The sequence below is a fragment of the Branchiostoma lanceolatum genome, chromosome 15 (genome assembly GCF_035083965.1).
Source record: "Branchiostoma lanceolatum isolate klBraLanc5 chromosome 15, klBraLanc5.hap2, whole genome shotgun sequence".
NCBI classification, from domain to species: Eukaryota; Metazoa; Chordata; class Leptocardii; order Amphioxiformes; family Branchiostomatidae; genus Branchiostoma; species Branchiostoma lanceolatum.
Window position 1 is genome coordinate 2,621,932 of NC_089736.1, and position 14,608 is coordinate 2,636,539.

A 14,608-nucleotide genomic window follows, 5' to 3' on the forward strand; every position below is an offset into this window, starting at 1 on the left:
GTAGAAACGGTTGCATTCCATTGGCCGAGATGCTAAATATCTTTCTGTTGTAAGACTACATCACACTGCATTTTACAACATTTTTACCTTCACCAAGAAGGTTATGTTTTTGATGCCCTTTGTTCGTTTGCAAAACTCAGGAAGTTGTGGGTTGATCTTTATGAGATTTGGTAAGTGAGTAGGTGTTGGCAAAACAAATTACAAGTGCAATTACGGGCCTCCTAGCTGCTTTCTATGATACTGCAGCTACAGTTTGAGACATCGTTATAACTGTACCTGTGTGTTCTGTAGGCTCCGTCCCTGAGCAGTCGGCAGGGCCCTGATGACCTGGACGATGACGGGATGGACACGTCCCACATGCTGATGGAGTGGAACCAGGGATTCCAGGAGGGGTTCACACAGGAGCAGGTCAACGGTGAGGGTAGTTTCTTATGTCATGTCTGTTCTTGTGCCCCAAAATGAAACCCCCTTCCAAATGATGTTTCAGATGTGGGAAACTTAACATGTTTCAGACCTAGACCACTCTCAATGGAATCCCAAGTCCCAAACAGCAAGCATGATATGAGAGAGGCAGAAATTTGTATGCACAGACCAGACAGTTTCTAAAGGATTTGTAGTCGATTCATTTTCCATTGTGTCTTCTTTGTTATACCACTGTGTTGATAGGGCCGATAAAAGTAAACCAACACAAGGCAAAGTATACAATTTTATATCTTTTGATAAATACCAGCACGCTTATCAAGGAGTTTAGGGGTGGCCCTGTGTTCTTGTCCAAAAATAAGTGATCCACAGTGAAGCTGCATTGCACTAATAGGTAATGAAAAAGCGCCATGCTTCGTCCTCAGTGTGATATTCTTATTCTTACTTTGCCTTTTCCCTTCCCCACCCCAGAGATGAACCAGCAGCTGATCCAGACGCGCTCCCAGCGCGTTCGCGCCGCCATGTTCCCGGAGACGCTGGACGAGGGAACCCAGATCCCGTCCACCCAGTTCGACCCCAACCAGCCCACCGCCGTGCAGCGCCTGGCCGAACCCTCGCAGATGCTCAAGCACGCCGTGGTCAACCTCATCAACTACCAGGTATAGACTGTTATATCCTACAGTTTAACAGTTGTTGCAGTTATTTCTATTTCACTTTAGGTATGATTTCCTTCCTATAAATGTGAGGTGTTTTTTACTTGCTTCTAATACTGCATAGGACTTTCTACTTAATTTTGTTTTAAGGTAATGATTGTAACACAAAGATATTACAGTGAAAGATGAATGATGCTAATAGGGGTAATTCCAAGACCAAAGACCAAAAGAGGGAGAGGAAAACTTAATCCCAGTGTTCAGGAAGTTCTTGGGTGTACGAAAACCTTGTGCCAATGGTTGGAAGTGTTGATAGCCTCAATGTTAACTTTTCTTTTTGCATTCTAACTGTATCACAACAAGTGCAAGACAAAGTGTTGACAAACTACTTTGTTCTTCCAGGATGATGCCGACCTTGCGACCCGCGCCATCCCCGAGCTGACCAAGCTCCTGAACGACGAGGATCAGGTTGTGGTGAGCCAGGCCGCCATGATGGTCCACCAGCTGTCCAAGAAGGAGGCCAGCCGCCACGCCATCATGAACTCACCACAGGTAGGACTATCTTTCCTTACTTGTTTCTGGAAACCTTCTTTTGGGCATATCTGTGTCTCAAAAACATCACAGACATCTATACAAAGTTAAGATAAAGCTAAATCTGTCAGTACTGACCTAATATGTTGAAATCTTGTGTTGAAAATTGGAGATGGCATTGAAAGACGGTCTGATTAGAAAACGTTATGAAATAATGCACTGAGCTTTGATGGTTTCTTAGTAAGTAGGATTTTCACTTGTGCTTAGCAAAACTTATTTAGGGTAAAGTAAGATTTCAATGTCTAAATGCAGTCCCTTGTCATGTGATCAGATCAGTCAAGTGATATGATCTCTGAGCCAAGTCCTGCTATTTTGGTTAGAAAAGACATGGTGATAATCTCAAAAGCTTTAAAAAAACTAGCAGACATTGTTGTGTGTAAGGGTACAATATGTTGTCAACAATGTCTAAATATTTTTCCATCCCCTATAGATGGTAGCCGCCCTGGTGCGCGCCATGCAGACCACTAACGATGTGGAGACGACCCGCTGTGCTGCCGGCACGCTGCACAACCTGTCCCACCACCGACAGGGGCTCCTCTCCATCTTCAAGTCCGGAGGCATCCCTGCTCTCGTCAAGCTCCTCGGGTAAGGGTTTGCTTATTCACTCCATTTTCCAGAACTTTCTTTCAGTTCAGAATTGTAGTTCATGGAACTGTCCAACTCCAAAGTTACGAATTGAAAGAAGTATCTTTCTATCACCGTTTATTATAACAGCCCTGCTTTAGTTGTACCAAGATTGCAAGTTCTGTCTTGCTAACTACTTGATTGGTCGTGAACAAAACCTTCCTTGATTTTCCTGGTTGTGCTTTTGTTACTGTGTTACATTTTCGTTTTCAAAGGCAGAAGTTTTGGCAGAAGGATGTCGTGACAGGTCCTCTCCAGCTCAAAGTTTAAGACGTGAATGTTTGTTTGGTACTCCCTCAACCAGGACAGCAGCAAGATGGCAGCACCTGATGTCACATGTTCGTCACATGATTGTAACTTTCCGTTTCCCCTCCCAGCTCCCAGGTGGAGTCCGTGCTGTTCTACGCCATCACCACCCTCCACAACCTGCTGTTGCACTAGGAGGGCAGCACATGATAGTCACATTTTATCACATGATCATCACATGATCGTAACTTTCCGTTTACCCTCCCAGCTCCCAGGTGGAGTCCGTGCTGTTCTACGCCATCACCACCCTCCACAACCTGCTGTTGCACCAGGAGGGCTCCAAGATGGCTTTTCATGTTCAAATGATCATCACATGATCGTAATTTTCCATTCTCCCTCCCAGGTGGAGTCTGTGCTGTTCTACGCCATCACGACCCTCCACAACTTGCTGTTGCACCAGGAGGGCAGCACATGATCATCACATGTTTATCACATGATCACCACATGATCGTAACTTTCCGTTTCCCCTCCCAGCTCCCAGGTGGAGTCTGTGCTGTTCTACGCCATCACGACCCTCCACAACTTGCTGTTGCACCAGGAGGGCAGCACATGATCATCACATGTTTATCACATGATCACCACATGATCGTAACTTTCCGTTTCCCCTCCCAGCTCCCAGGTGGAGTCCGTGCTGTTCTACGCCATCACCACCCTCCACAACCTGCTGTTGCACCAGGAGGGCTCCAAGATGGCCGTGCGCCTGGCCGGCGGCCTGCAGAAGATGGTGGCTCTGCTCCAGAGGAACAATGTGAAGTTCCTGGCCATCGTGACCGACTGCCTCCAGATCCTGGCCTACGGAAACCAGGAGAGCAAGGTGAGAGGGCAAAGTTCATGTCATGGAGGTCATTCGTGGAAAGATGTATTGAATGGTTAGAGTCTGTGGGCAGTGCCAAATGGTTCTATCTTAATAAACTAAATGCCAGTCTTTGTAGTTGCCTTTCTTCTTTCTTAGACTTCACAAGGTTCACTGTACACATTTTTGTTACTATTGGCTGAAAGAATGTTCCCAAAGTATTGGCCATTCCAGTCTTTGGACTTATCCCTTTCAGGTTATGAGTTTATTCAAATGACTGATTCATACTCAGAGAGATTGAACAATATATTTTGAGTAGTAAAAGTAGTTTGTTGGAAAGAAAAAGCTCATCTAGTGTTGACTGTCTTGTCCCTGTAGCTGATCATCCTTGCTAGCGGCGGTCCCGGTGAACTTGTGCGCATCATGCGTACATACACCTACGAGAAACTGCTGTGGACCACCAGCCGTGTGCTCAAGGTGCTGTCTGTGTGCTCCAGTAACAAACCTGCCATCGTGGAAGCTGGTAAGTATTTGCACTTTAGGATTCTGTTGTGTTACTGTATATGATTTTACTTTTGGCCAGTGATCATGTTCTTTTTTAAGTCAAACCTCCATGCTAAGGTAGTATTTTGGCCCTAAAGCTACAATGATCAAGGGGAAGGTCACATTTAAGATAAAAAGGCAAGGAGACAACAATTAGTTAGCTTTATTACCTCTCTCAGCATCATCTCACATCAGCTTTTCTGTGAAAGTGGAGGTATTGCTTTTGGTTTGTGTTTCTGCATAGTTTTTAAGGTTTGGATGGATCGTCATAATATTTGATATGTGGATATATCCTGGGAAGGCGAAGGCCAAGGTTGATTTCTGTACTTATTTTGGCTTTTGATGTCAGCACTTTTACAAAGTGAATCCTTCGATCTGCCAGTTCTAACATGGTTCCTTGTCCCCTCCCCTCCCCAGGCGGCATGCAGGCCCTGGGTCAGCACCTGTCCCACCAGAGCCCACGCCTGGTGCAGAACTGCCTCTGGACCCTGAGGAACCTGTCTGACGCCGCCACCAAGCAGGTCAGAGTGAGTACACCCCCCTTCTTACCTTTCTTACTTAGTGATTACTAGAATAGCATTGTTCTATACCTGGACAATACCAGGGTTATCTTTCCAAACCATTGTCTGGCTGAGCTGTTTAAGATACGAAAAATAAGGATCTATTTTTGCAATATATGTAAATTATGCTCATGACAAATATTTTTTTTACGTTTGGTGTGTGGTGTTGTCATTTATATTGTAGTTTTTGTTCCTGCAAACTGCTTTGCCAGGCTCTGGTTTGGACTTGTGACGAAGGCAAAATGAGGAGACCAGTAAGGTCTTCTATATTGTTCCTGAAAGGTTGTTGAATCAAATAATTTCTGATCCTGGAAAAGTTTGTTTTTTTCAAATCCAATGATCAGTAGTTTCCTTTCTGCTGCAACAATGTGGCTGTTTCACTTTGCCACATTTGACTGGGGATGATGAAACAAATTTGTCGTCTACAGAGCCTGACTCCTGACGGTAAACAAACAACTGAACCCCAGTGTGACACCTTTCTGTCAGAAAACTTAGGAACTGAAAATGTGATCTAAGCCTTATGCAGATATGGAAAATGTCATGTCTGAATTGTTCTTTTTAATTGTATGCATTTGTTAAGATTTTTGTGCATGCGATTGTAAGTCAAGTGATGTTGCCGTTTTTGCTGCTTGTAACATTTTTTCCCATCCCCCTTGAATGCGTGTTTCTAGGCAGGGCATATGCAAACCTTTATGGAAGCCTTGGCTCGGGCCCACTTGAAGCTTATACGGGGTATCTTCGAAGACGTAAAACAATCTTTGTCTCTTGTTGGTTCGGTTCCTGTTTCCAAAGAAAACCTGTTTTTGCTCTAATAACTGCACTTGCACATTTTCCCAAAGCTATTTTTACAATACAGTCATATTTTTGTCTTTTAACCTCTCTGCATTGCTACAAAATACAAATTCAAACTTTGATTCTGGAATGGACAGTGCAGTTATTTGAGAACTTACAGTGAATTGTTACACTTCACAGCAAAACCCCAAAAATGTTCCATTTGTTCCAAAGTTTGTTGGTGGACATAAGTCACATGATTAGAGCTGGATGGTGAATTCAGTATTTTCGACTACCCATTGGTGGATACGCATCACATGATCAGATATCTTGCACATGATTGGTGGGATCAGTATTTTTGAATTTTGAATTCTCTTCCCACAGCAAGAGGCGTTGGAGGGTCTCCTCCAGACGCTGGTGCACATGCTGGCTCACAACGATATCAACATCGTGACCTGCGCCGCCGGAATCCTGTCGAACTTGACCTGCAACAACGGGCGCAACAAGATGATCGTGTGCCAGGTGGGCGGCATCGAGGCCCTGGTCCGTACCATTCTGCAGGCAGGGGACAGAGAGGATATCACCGAACCAGCTGTGAGTTTCTTGATTCTTCTTTTGGTAGAATTGTTTTTGTCTTGAATTGTGAAGTCTGTGTGACATAGTAAAAGACTTCCTTCTTGTTTGTTGTCAAGAATACAATGTTCAGGTCTCTCAAAAGTAAGATGCTGATAAGTTTTTATGGGAGAAAAGAAGTACTCAGTCTAGAGTTAGAATTGAAAAGCTTGTTTTCATGAATGTAAACCAAAGCAGAAGTGCTACATTTGACTGGGGATGATGAAACAAATTTGTCGTCTACAGAGCCTGACTCCTGACGGTAAACAACCTCTGAATCCAGTCCAAACCATTCTTCTAGATACATCCTTCCAAAAAACATACAAGTAACTCTTTCCCAATGATGTAGTAATCTGAATTTTCTCTCCTCACCACAGGTGTGTGCCTTGCGTCATCTGACCAGTCGCCACCCCGAGGCTGAGATGGCCCAGAATGCCGTGCGTCTGCACTACGGTCTTCCTGTGTTGGTCAAGCTCCTCCACCCACCATCCCGCTGGCCACTCATCAAGGTATGGACCGGTCAAATACAACCTACAAACCTTCAAAACAAACATACACTGTTGTCTTTCACCTATGCCACATTAGTTCCATTTAGTTTAATGCTGAGAAGTGGCCTCTTACGGCCTTGCATTGAGCAAGATCGTTTAAAAAAAAATCACTTTATGAAAGAACTAAAGTGATTGTGTCTTTCACTGAAAGCCATTGACTGGGGATGATGATACAAATTTGTCGTCTACAGAGCCTGACTCCTGACGGTTAACAAACCTCTGAATCCAGTCGGAACCATTCTTTTTAACTCCATTCTGAAATAGACAACTTTTTTGCAATGATGATGTCATTTGAATTGAGTCATTACTTTTCAAGTCCAGTACAGATTGGCAAAGCACAGGAATAGGTGAACAAAGTATATATATTTGATTTTATGTATGCATTTTTGTGCTAGGATATGATTGGTCCTATCTATGATATGATTTTGTATCCTAGGTTCTGAAGATTAATCAGATGCTTTTGTTTGTATCCTAGGCTGTGATTGGTCTGATGCGTAACCTGGCGCTGTGCCCAGCCAATCATGCGCCTCTGCGTGAGCAAGGCGCTCTGCCTCGTCTGATCCAGCTTCTCATGAGGGCCCATCAGGACACACAGAGGGTGAGCAACAACGCTGCTTATTTAGAAAGACCACAAGAAGTACATTTTAATCTCAAGCTCGCAACATAGAGAGAATTTGTTCATACCTGCTCAGTTTTGTCCTCAAATGTCTAGTCAGTAGAATACTGATTATCAACTTGTAATGTTACTGACGAATGTTTTTCCCCCTTTTCCTGCCACAGAGGGCTTCCATGGGTTCCACCAGCAGCCAGGGAGGCTATGTGGTAAGTCTTGTAAAATGATCAAGTTAGACGTTTGTTTGAAATAACGCCTGTTAATTCCTTTTGTTGTGAATTTTTGGCATCGCCTTTCAAACACAAGGATGCAATGTTCATGTCTCTCACAAGTAAGATGCTTATCAAATGTATACGGTAGAAAAATTGCTTAATTTGCAGTTTTGGGAGCTTCCTGTGGAAAGGACTGCTCATTTGACTGCCTTGTCAAAGTTGTGGTCTTGACTTTGAACCCTTTTTCCCTAAGGATGGTGTCCGTATGGAAGAGATCGTTGAGGGAACTGTGGGGGCTCTGCACATCCTGGCCCGTGACGCCCACAACCGCGCGGTCATCCGCAGCCTCAACTGTATTCCTCTCTTCGTTCAGGTGAGGGAAAGTTTGAATTCAGTTTGTTTGGTTCTGAGATTTCTGCACTGTTGTACAACAGATACTTGATTAATGCTAATGTTTTGAGATGTCTGGAAGGTCAAGTAACAGTTTTCCTTTAGGCTGTTAAAGAGCTAAATTTAGTTTGGACTTGCTGTTCAAGTCATAAGTCACTAGCAGAACCAAATCCTAATTTGTGTCTTCATTATTTCAGTAGGCTTATGAAGTATTGTATAATTGAAATGGAACACTCTACTTCTGAATATTGAGTTGAAGTTCAACCTCCATAGGTAGCAACAGCATAACACTATCATTGATACAAGTTCAGCTACATCTTTACTTCTTTTTTGGTTCCTACGTTCTTTACTGAACGTTTAGATAATCCATTGTGTTGTCAAATCTTAGCAAATAGGACTACATTCATCTGAATTCAGACTTCATGGACACTTTATGATAGCGACTTATGTTCTATCTTTACGTCTTGTTTCCAGTTGCTGTACTCCAACATTGAGAACATCCAGCGTGTGGCAGCCGGCGTGCTGTGTGAACTGGCGCAGGACAAGGAGAGCGCCGAGATCATCGAGGCAGAGGGGGCCACAGCCCCGCTCACAGAACTGCTGCACTCACGCAACGAGGGTGTCGGTAGGTGTTGATAAGTACTCAATATTGTTGTCTTGAACGTTTTACCTTACCCTTAGCAAAAGTTGGTTCTTTCAGACCACATAGGTAGTGATGATATACCAGTACAAGCAGTACAAAGTGTGGAATTTAAGTTACAGAATCATTCATCATCTTTGATTAAGAAAGTGTGGTAAACTTTTGTTCACTCTCAGTTACCCAGTCCATAGCTGAGTAGCCGTAGGGGCAGTATGTCTGTCGACAAAGGATTTTCACCTCTGGCGGTCTAGAATAATTTTGCAAGTTATTGTTGGACACCATGTTTGAAGTCTTTTATTACAGTTTGTTATTCGATTTCATTTGTCGTTGAAAGTGCATGCCCATCATCTTTATTATGGTGGAACAGTTTGAGTGTTCAAAGTTCTTGTCCTGTGATCCATGTATATTTATTTTCCAATCTTACTACCCTTTCTACAGCCACCTACGCCGCGGCTGTGCTGTTCCGCATGTCTGAGGACAAGCCGCAGGACTACAAGAAGAGGCTGTCGGTGGAGCTGACCTCCTCCCTCTGCAGGGCAGACGCCATGCCATGGGCAGAGGTGAGAGGGCAAGGGGCAAGGGTTATGACATATGGGTCACAGTTGCATTTGAGTATTTGTAGGATCCAAAACTTAAGGATCAATATCAATCTCAACAATGCTCGACAGTGCACTTGATGAAAGCTCACATACAGAATGTAACTGGGAAATTTAGCTGATAGTGAAGCTGTTTATTTTCACTGTTTGATTCATTAGAATAAAACAGAAAATATGTTTTCTACATTTTGTGCTCATTTGACATCAGGGAATTCAAATGAATTAGACAAAAGCAGATAGATAGTGAGACAGACATTTTATGTTGTTATTTTGTTGACTTTTTGTATGTTGAAATAAATTATTGAACTTATGTCATTTTTGTTTCCTTTAGCCCCACGAGTTGCATGACCCTGGGATGATGATGATGCCCCCAGACGAGCCACAATACCGCGGGGAAGGTATGTTTTCCCATCACAGTAGTGTGAGTAGTGTGCACAGCGGACAGCATAGCACCATGGGAAGACAGCCGCACCAAGGTAAGGCCTCGTCGGAGTTCACGTTCGTTACCACGGCAACCAAGGTTTGCTCCTAATATGGGTAGTCATTCCTGGACACTCTGACAGAGAAGAAGTTTCTTCTAGAAATCTGAGTATTTCTGTACTTAATAAATCTTTACTTTAAAAAAAGACCAATGGGGGTGAGACCCTGAAAGTTTGTTTTTGCAATATTCGGGCATTTCACAACTGCCAGTTAAGATTTGCAAAACTGATGAAAGCTTGATAGAGTCTTCGAGTAAGGAGTGTCCTTGAGTGGTTGCACATCTAGGAGCAGGCTTTGTTTGCATTTCAGCTTGGGGACAAGGAACAGAATGCTGGAAGTCCAGTTAGCCAAGACTAACGTGCTCTGACTCTCAGGCTGTATCATTATCGGCTAGACATCCCCGTACTTTCTTTTCCCCTAAACTGTAAACCCTTTTGCTTCATTCAATAAGTCCTGTTATCAAAAAAACTTTTGTTTTAGAATTCAATATTTATAAATTTCTATGACATTTAATCCGAAGCAAAATTTCCAAGCACGTAAACAAAAATGTTGGAACAGCTTTAGAGTCAGATCACAACATGGTGTTTCTTCCTGTAGCCTGTTTTTCCCCGTCATTGACTCCTAAGCAGAAGTTCCACTCAAATTTGCCCCTGATTGGTCAACAGTATCAGCTAATCAGGTTCAACTATTCACATAGTTATATGTGATTGGTCAACAAAGACAAGCCAATCATAGCCCATATTTTGACATGCTTTTCTGATTGGTCAACATAACTTGTCGTACACCTAACGCTTTTGTAGGTGAAAATATTACAAAATTTGCTGCCATTGTCTAAAATGTAAGAAACGTGTTTCAAGCAGTTGTTTGTTCAAATGTCATTTGAATTGAAAAGGGAAAGAAATTGTAACTTAATTTGAAAGGACTTTATGTTTGTGTGGCACTTCTGGTTGCAAATTTGCATGTTTTGGGTCTAGCTGCATGGTCCACGGGCTAAGGTCTTGCAGAGAAGTTTTCTGTAAGTACAGTTACTCGCATTTCCTTCTGCTTTGTTTGTGAGTGCTGTGTCTTGTCGTACGGTGTCTGGATCGGTCTGCTTTTGCTTGCTTATGAGTCCAGCTCACTTATTTCTGCCTTGTGTTGTAGAGCTTTTTTAGGTTGTTGCGATTATGATACAGGGCTCGAAATACTCATACACAAACCGCAAAGTGCAGAAAAATTCTAGGAAAGACTTGTAACTTGGCAAGTAAAAACAAATCCATGTTTTTAGTGTAATTGCAAAAAATGCAGGAAACAGATGGGATATTACAAGCCTTGTACTGCCTTGTTTTTGCATAGTTTGATTGTAGAAATTAATCTTTAGAATCAATAGATAGCTCAGTTTGCTTGGACAAGGCAAGAAGTTGCTGAGGAACGCATGTTCTGTGTTGCTTTTTGAGATAATTTTGAGAAAACGGCATTTACTGGCCAGCTCCATGTTTCGCTGCTTGTAACAAGCAATATAACTGTTGTTTGGGAATTCTATGTTGCAAAGTTTTGATGAAGAAAAAAATGTTTTGGCAACTAACTTGTCCTGTCCTTTGTTTGCTTGGCTTCCCGTGCTTGCTGTGTGCGTGATTGTGCCATTAACATGCCTCGATCGGCAGTTCAACCGAGAACTGGCCTGTATTCCACAGGATCGTACCACGACCAGCCCCCACACACCCCCATCGACCATGGCATGGACCACATGGACATGGGCCCAGGGCCAGGAGGACCACACCACATGCAGGGAGCCGCAGGTAGGGCAGGGTGCCTTTTTTTATGACCTACCTCCATCAATATTGACCATGGTAAAACCTAATTTGTAATAGCATCTTCTATGGCTAAACAGTCCCTTTGTTAAACACTTTCAAGCAGACTTCGTCTTGCGGAAATTAGAAGTGCATCTTGAGCCAAGGCCTTATTTTTTTACTTGTTGTTAACAAGAAAGGCATTCCTTTTCGTCCACTGCTTTTCCTTACCAAATTGTGGGTGGGTTCTCAAACACAATCTACCTTCGTCCATTCTTTCCATTAGTTACGTGTTGTTTGCTATCAGTCGTATGTATTAAGAATGTCAATGATGCTTATCAAACATGTCAAGTGCCTCTCATCATAAGTGTTGAAATCATACTTACTGTAACACCCCCCTCCCCCTTACAGGTGGCCACCCCTCGCACTCTGACTACCCCCAGGACCTTGACCTTGGGATCCCCACGGCCGACCTTGGCCTGGAGGGTCTCCCACCACAGGGCGGGGACAACAACCAGCTGGCATGGTTCGACACAGACCTGTAAAAACACAGGTGAGAGACCATGAAGCATTCACTTCTAGTTTTTGCATGTTTTTATCGTTTTAGTCGTGAATCATGTCCTGGAGTCGACTGTTTTCCTGATATCTCGTGGGAAAGAACCCTAACAAAATGTAGAAGCACAGCACATAGGATGTATATTCTGCTGAAGACATTTCAATATTACAGAGTTGGATGTTTTCTCAGCCTTTTAAGCTAGGAAACTTTTTTGTGCTGTTGTGAATTAAAACAAGTCCCTAGAAGAACAAACTATACTGGTTTATCTTTGTAGGTTGTTTGTAGATCCAGTTTAGTAGTGTGTTCTAGATTGCTGTTGCAATGTGGAAATAAAGAAAAACTTGTTTTTGCTTCAGTTTTGGTGTGCTGAATTTCTAACCAATTTTCTCTCTTGCCTTTTCTGCAGAGATGCCTTGAGGAAGAGCGATTGATGAGATGAATGAATGAGAGAAGAAAATCAAGTTTGGTCCAAATTACCACATGATTGACAGCAGCCAGCCCTGCCCACAGTGTCTTCCGATGATGTCACTTCCTGCACTGAGGCATGATGGGAGAAGAGACGACAGCAGAAGGCTTTAGACAGGAGTATTTTTGGTAACAGAGTCAGGGGAAGGTTTTCGTTCGAAGTTGGTTCATTTTGCGTTGCTTGTTGGAAGGTTTTGTTTGGAAAAGAGAATTGTACGCGAGGAGAGTAAAAAAGGAAGGAGTGCAGTCTGCATGGTTGCCATAGTTATGACCTTTTGAACTTCCATGAAAGAGTTTACCGAAGAAGCTCGAAAGATGATTCTTGGATAAGATTATGAAGGTCTAGATGACAAGCAAGGAAGCAAGAGAAGAAGTGATGTTGTCGGAAGATTCTGTGGGCTCAGAAGAAATCTCGTAGAGTTGTCATGAGACATGAGATGGCTTCGTTAAGAGGAGAAGAAGGAATTCTACTGTATTTTTGAATGATTTTAGCAACTCATGACGTCATTTTTAGATCACAAATATTACTGTACATAGATACCAGACGCCTGAGTCCGAATATGACTAAAGATTCCATGTCAGAAGTGCGTTAGCGTTGTAGCATCCGTGAAAAGAGAAGAAAAACCAAGGCAGAAGTGTTAACTGTACCCCAGTTGAGTTCTGGGAAGAGCTATTCCACGTGTTATTATTACTTACTATGGCTTTGGAATTTTATGTATTTCTAGTTGCATTCCATTTTTTCCGTTGGATTGATACTAAGATGTGTTAGTTGTATGTTTAATTTCGTAGATAGACGTTGTGTTTCGTAGGGGCAGCGTACCCGCCCAGTATAGCGGCACTAAGTATGACATTGTATTCTCTACACTGAAATACTAAAGACTTACACCCATAGAAGGCAGGTTTCAAAACACTAGACTTTTTGCTATGGTAAAAATACAAGACCATTGAACCTGGCTTTAAATGTTGGAAATTTTTACACAATTACGTAGTGGCCTGTCTTAGCTATACCCCTTCTTTATTCTCCGTAGTTGATATACGTTTGTCTCTTTATATTTGCCTCCTTTTGCTGTATTTTATACTTAGAGTCGACGCCATCAGGGGGAGGGGGGCGCTTTTCTGTAACACAGTCGAGAGAAGTTGTTAGGGATGCTAACATGAGTTAATGTGTAAGAGCTGCCACTTCTGTTGCCTTGGCTTGTTTTTATTGTAATAAAGATGGCTTTTACATGTATCTTTGTTTTGTTCTTTTGATTTTCTTACTCTATTGTCACCACAAAAAAAATCCCAAAGTCCACTTCAAGGTTATGGGTCATAGTATACGATTAGGTTGGTCAGATAATAGACAGCCCCATCATTAATGGTTGGATGGGCATTGTGGTGGACCACTCAGACTTAAATAGCAGTAAAGCCTAGGCTACTTTACACAAAGGACAAACACCAGTAAACTTTCTTTAAGTAGTCACTTAAATTTATTAAGAATATATAATTTAAGGTTCTGCAATCTGCACAGAATAACAACAGTACAGTTGGTTTAAGTAGCCATACAGAAAACAGTTACAAAGTGAAGAAAATGCAAATACATAGTAACACAGGTAGCACTCCATTTGATTGATTATGATTATCCGCTACAATAACAATTGAAAACACACCACTACCACACCAATTTCTTGAGCAACACGTAGAAAAATATGACTTTATGATAAAAATATCTTTTCAAATATATTAACATACAGCTGTACAGTTCTTCATTTTGCAGAAAACATGTTTCCTTCAGTAAGGCTACTTGACTCCAGACTAGCAGCCTGAGGGAACATTGATGGAGAATTTCTCAGGGTCTTGTGTCTTCTCCCTGTTGCTGAAGCCAGCGATGAGGAATGTTCACACCAGCACCTTCTCATGTCTGCCCGTCACTTCTAGGATCACTCCTTTGGCCTGGGGGAAGAAATTAGATGTCGTTTAGGGCCGTAGGCTGTGTATGAACATTCAGATTAATTAATTAACGTTAAGATTCATTAAGATAAAATGTTAATGTACTGCCAGGTCACTGAAATATTTCATCAGGTTGGTAAATGACTGACTAACATTGTAACAAAGTGCTTTTGTACTTTATTCACAAACCTAAGCTTTCCAACCGGTCAGCATTGCACTGAGGAAGGTGTCAAATGGTCACTGAAACAGCTGTCGTAACTGGTTGTGAATAAATAGCTTTCATAAACCATGTTGATATAGATAAAGATCGCTTGTTTGTAGTTAATCAGTTCCTCCTGTTAGCAATGCAATGCATTACATGTACATTTCGTTCTGGTATGTACAACTTTCCCTCATTCAAAGGATTAACGCATGACATGAAAAAAGATGTTGAGTTTGTATTAGATTGCTAATTTCAATTGACAGGTTTGAGAATGTGAAATCTCCACTCACCCAAACGAAGAATGTGGCGGCCCCAGCGCTGATGTCCTGTATCTGCTC

The 14,608-nt window shown here is 42.4% G+C and overlaps 1 protein-coding gene across 1 annotated transcript in view; it reads left to right on the forward strand.

The window, feature by feature from the left end:
* LOC136420892 (catenin beta-1-like) overlaps positions 1 to 13,370 on the forward strand; it is a 33,008-nt gene extending 19,638 nt beyond the window's left edge. Inside the window, exons 6-23 of the mRNA XM_066408004.1 lie at positions 292 to 415; positions 892 to 1,079; positions 1,473 to 1,622; positions 2,092 to 2,246; positions 3,204 to 3,405; positions 3,763 to 3,907; positions 4,345 to 4,454; positions 5,643 to 5,852; positions 6,248 to 6,379; positions 6,894 to 7,016; positions 7,199 to 7,240; positions 7,497 to 7,616; positions 8,108 to 8,258; positions 8,712 to 8,833; positions 9,201 to 9,345; positions 10,993 to 11,127; positions 11,530 to 11,671; positions 12,081 to 13,370. Of these exons, the coding sequence (XP_066264101.1) occupies positions 292 to 415; positions 892 to 1,079; positions 1,473 to 1,622; positions 2,092 to 2,246; positions 3,204 to 3,405; positions 3,763 to 3,907; positions 4,345 to 4,454; positions 5,643 to 5,852; positions 6,248 to 6,379; positions 6,894 to 7,016; positions 7,199 to 7,240; positions 7,497 to 7,616; positions 8,108 to 8,258; positions 8,712 to 8,833; positions 9,201 to 9,345; positions 10,993 to 11,127; positions 11,530 to 11,663 (2,388 nt within the window). The 3' untranslated portion in view covers positions 11,664 to 11,671; positions 12,081 to 13,370. The remainder of the gene's footprint in view (positions 1 to 291; positions 416 to 891; positions 1,080 to 1,472; positions 1,623 to 2,091; positions 2,247 to 3,203; positions 3,406 to 3,762; positions 3,908 to 4,344; positions 4,455 to 5,642; positions 5,853 to 6,247; positions 6,380 to 6,893; positions 7,017 to 7,198; positions 7,241 to 7,496; positions 7,617 to 8,107; positions 8,259 to 8,711; positions 8,834 to 9,200; positions 9,346 to 10,992; positions 11,128 to 11,529; positions 11,672 to 12,080) is intronic.
* The last annotated feature ends 1,238 nt before the right edge of the window (positions 13,371 to 14,608 follow it).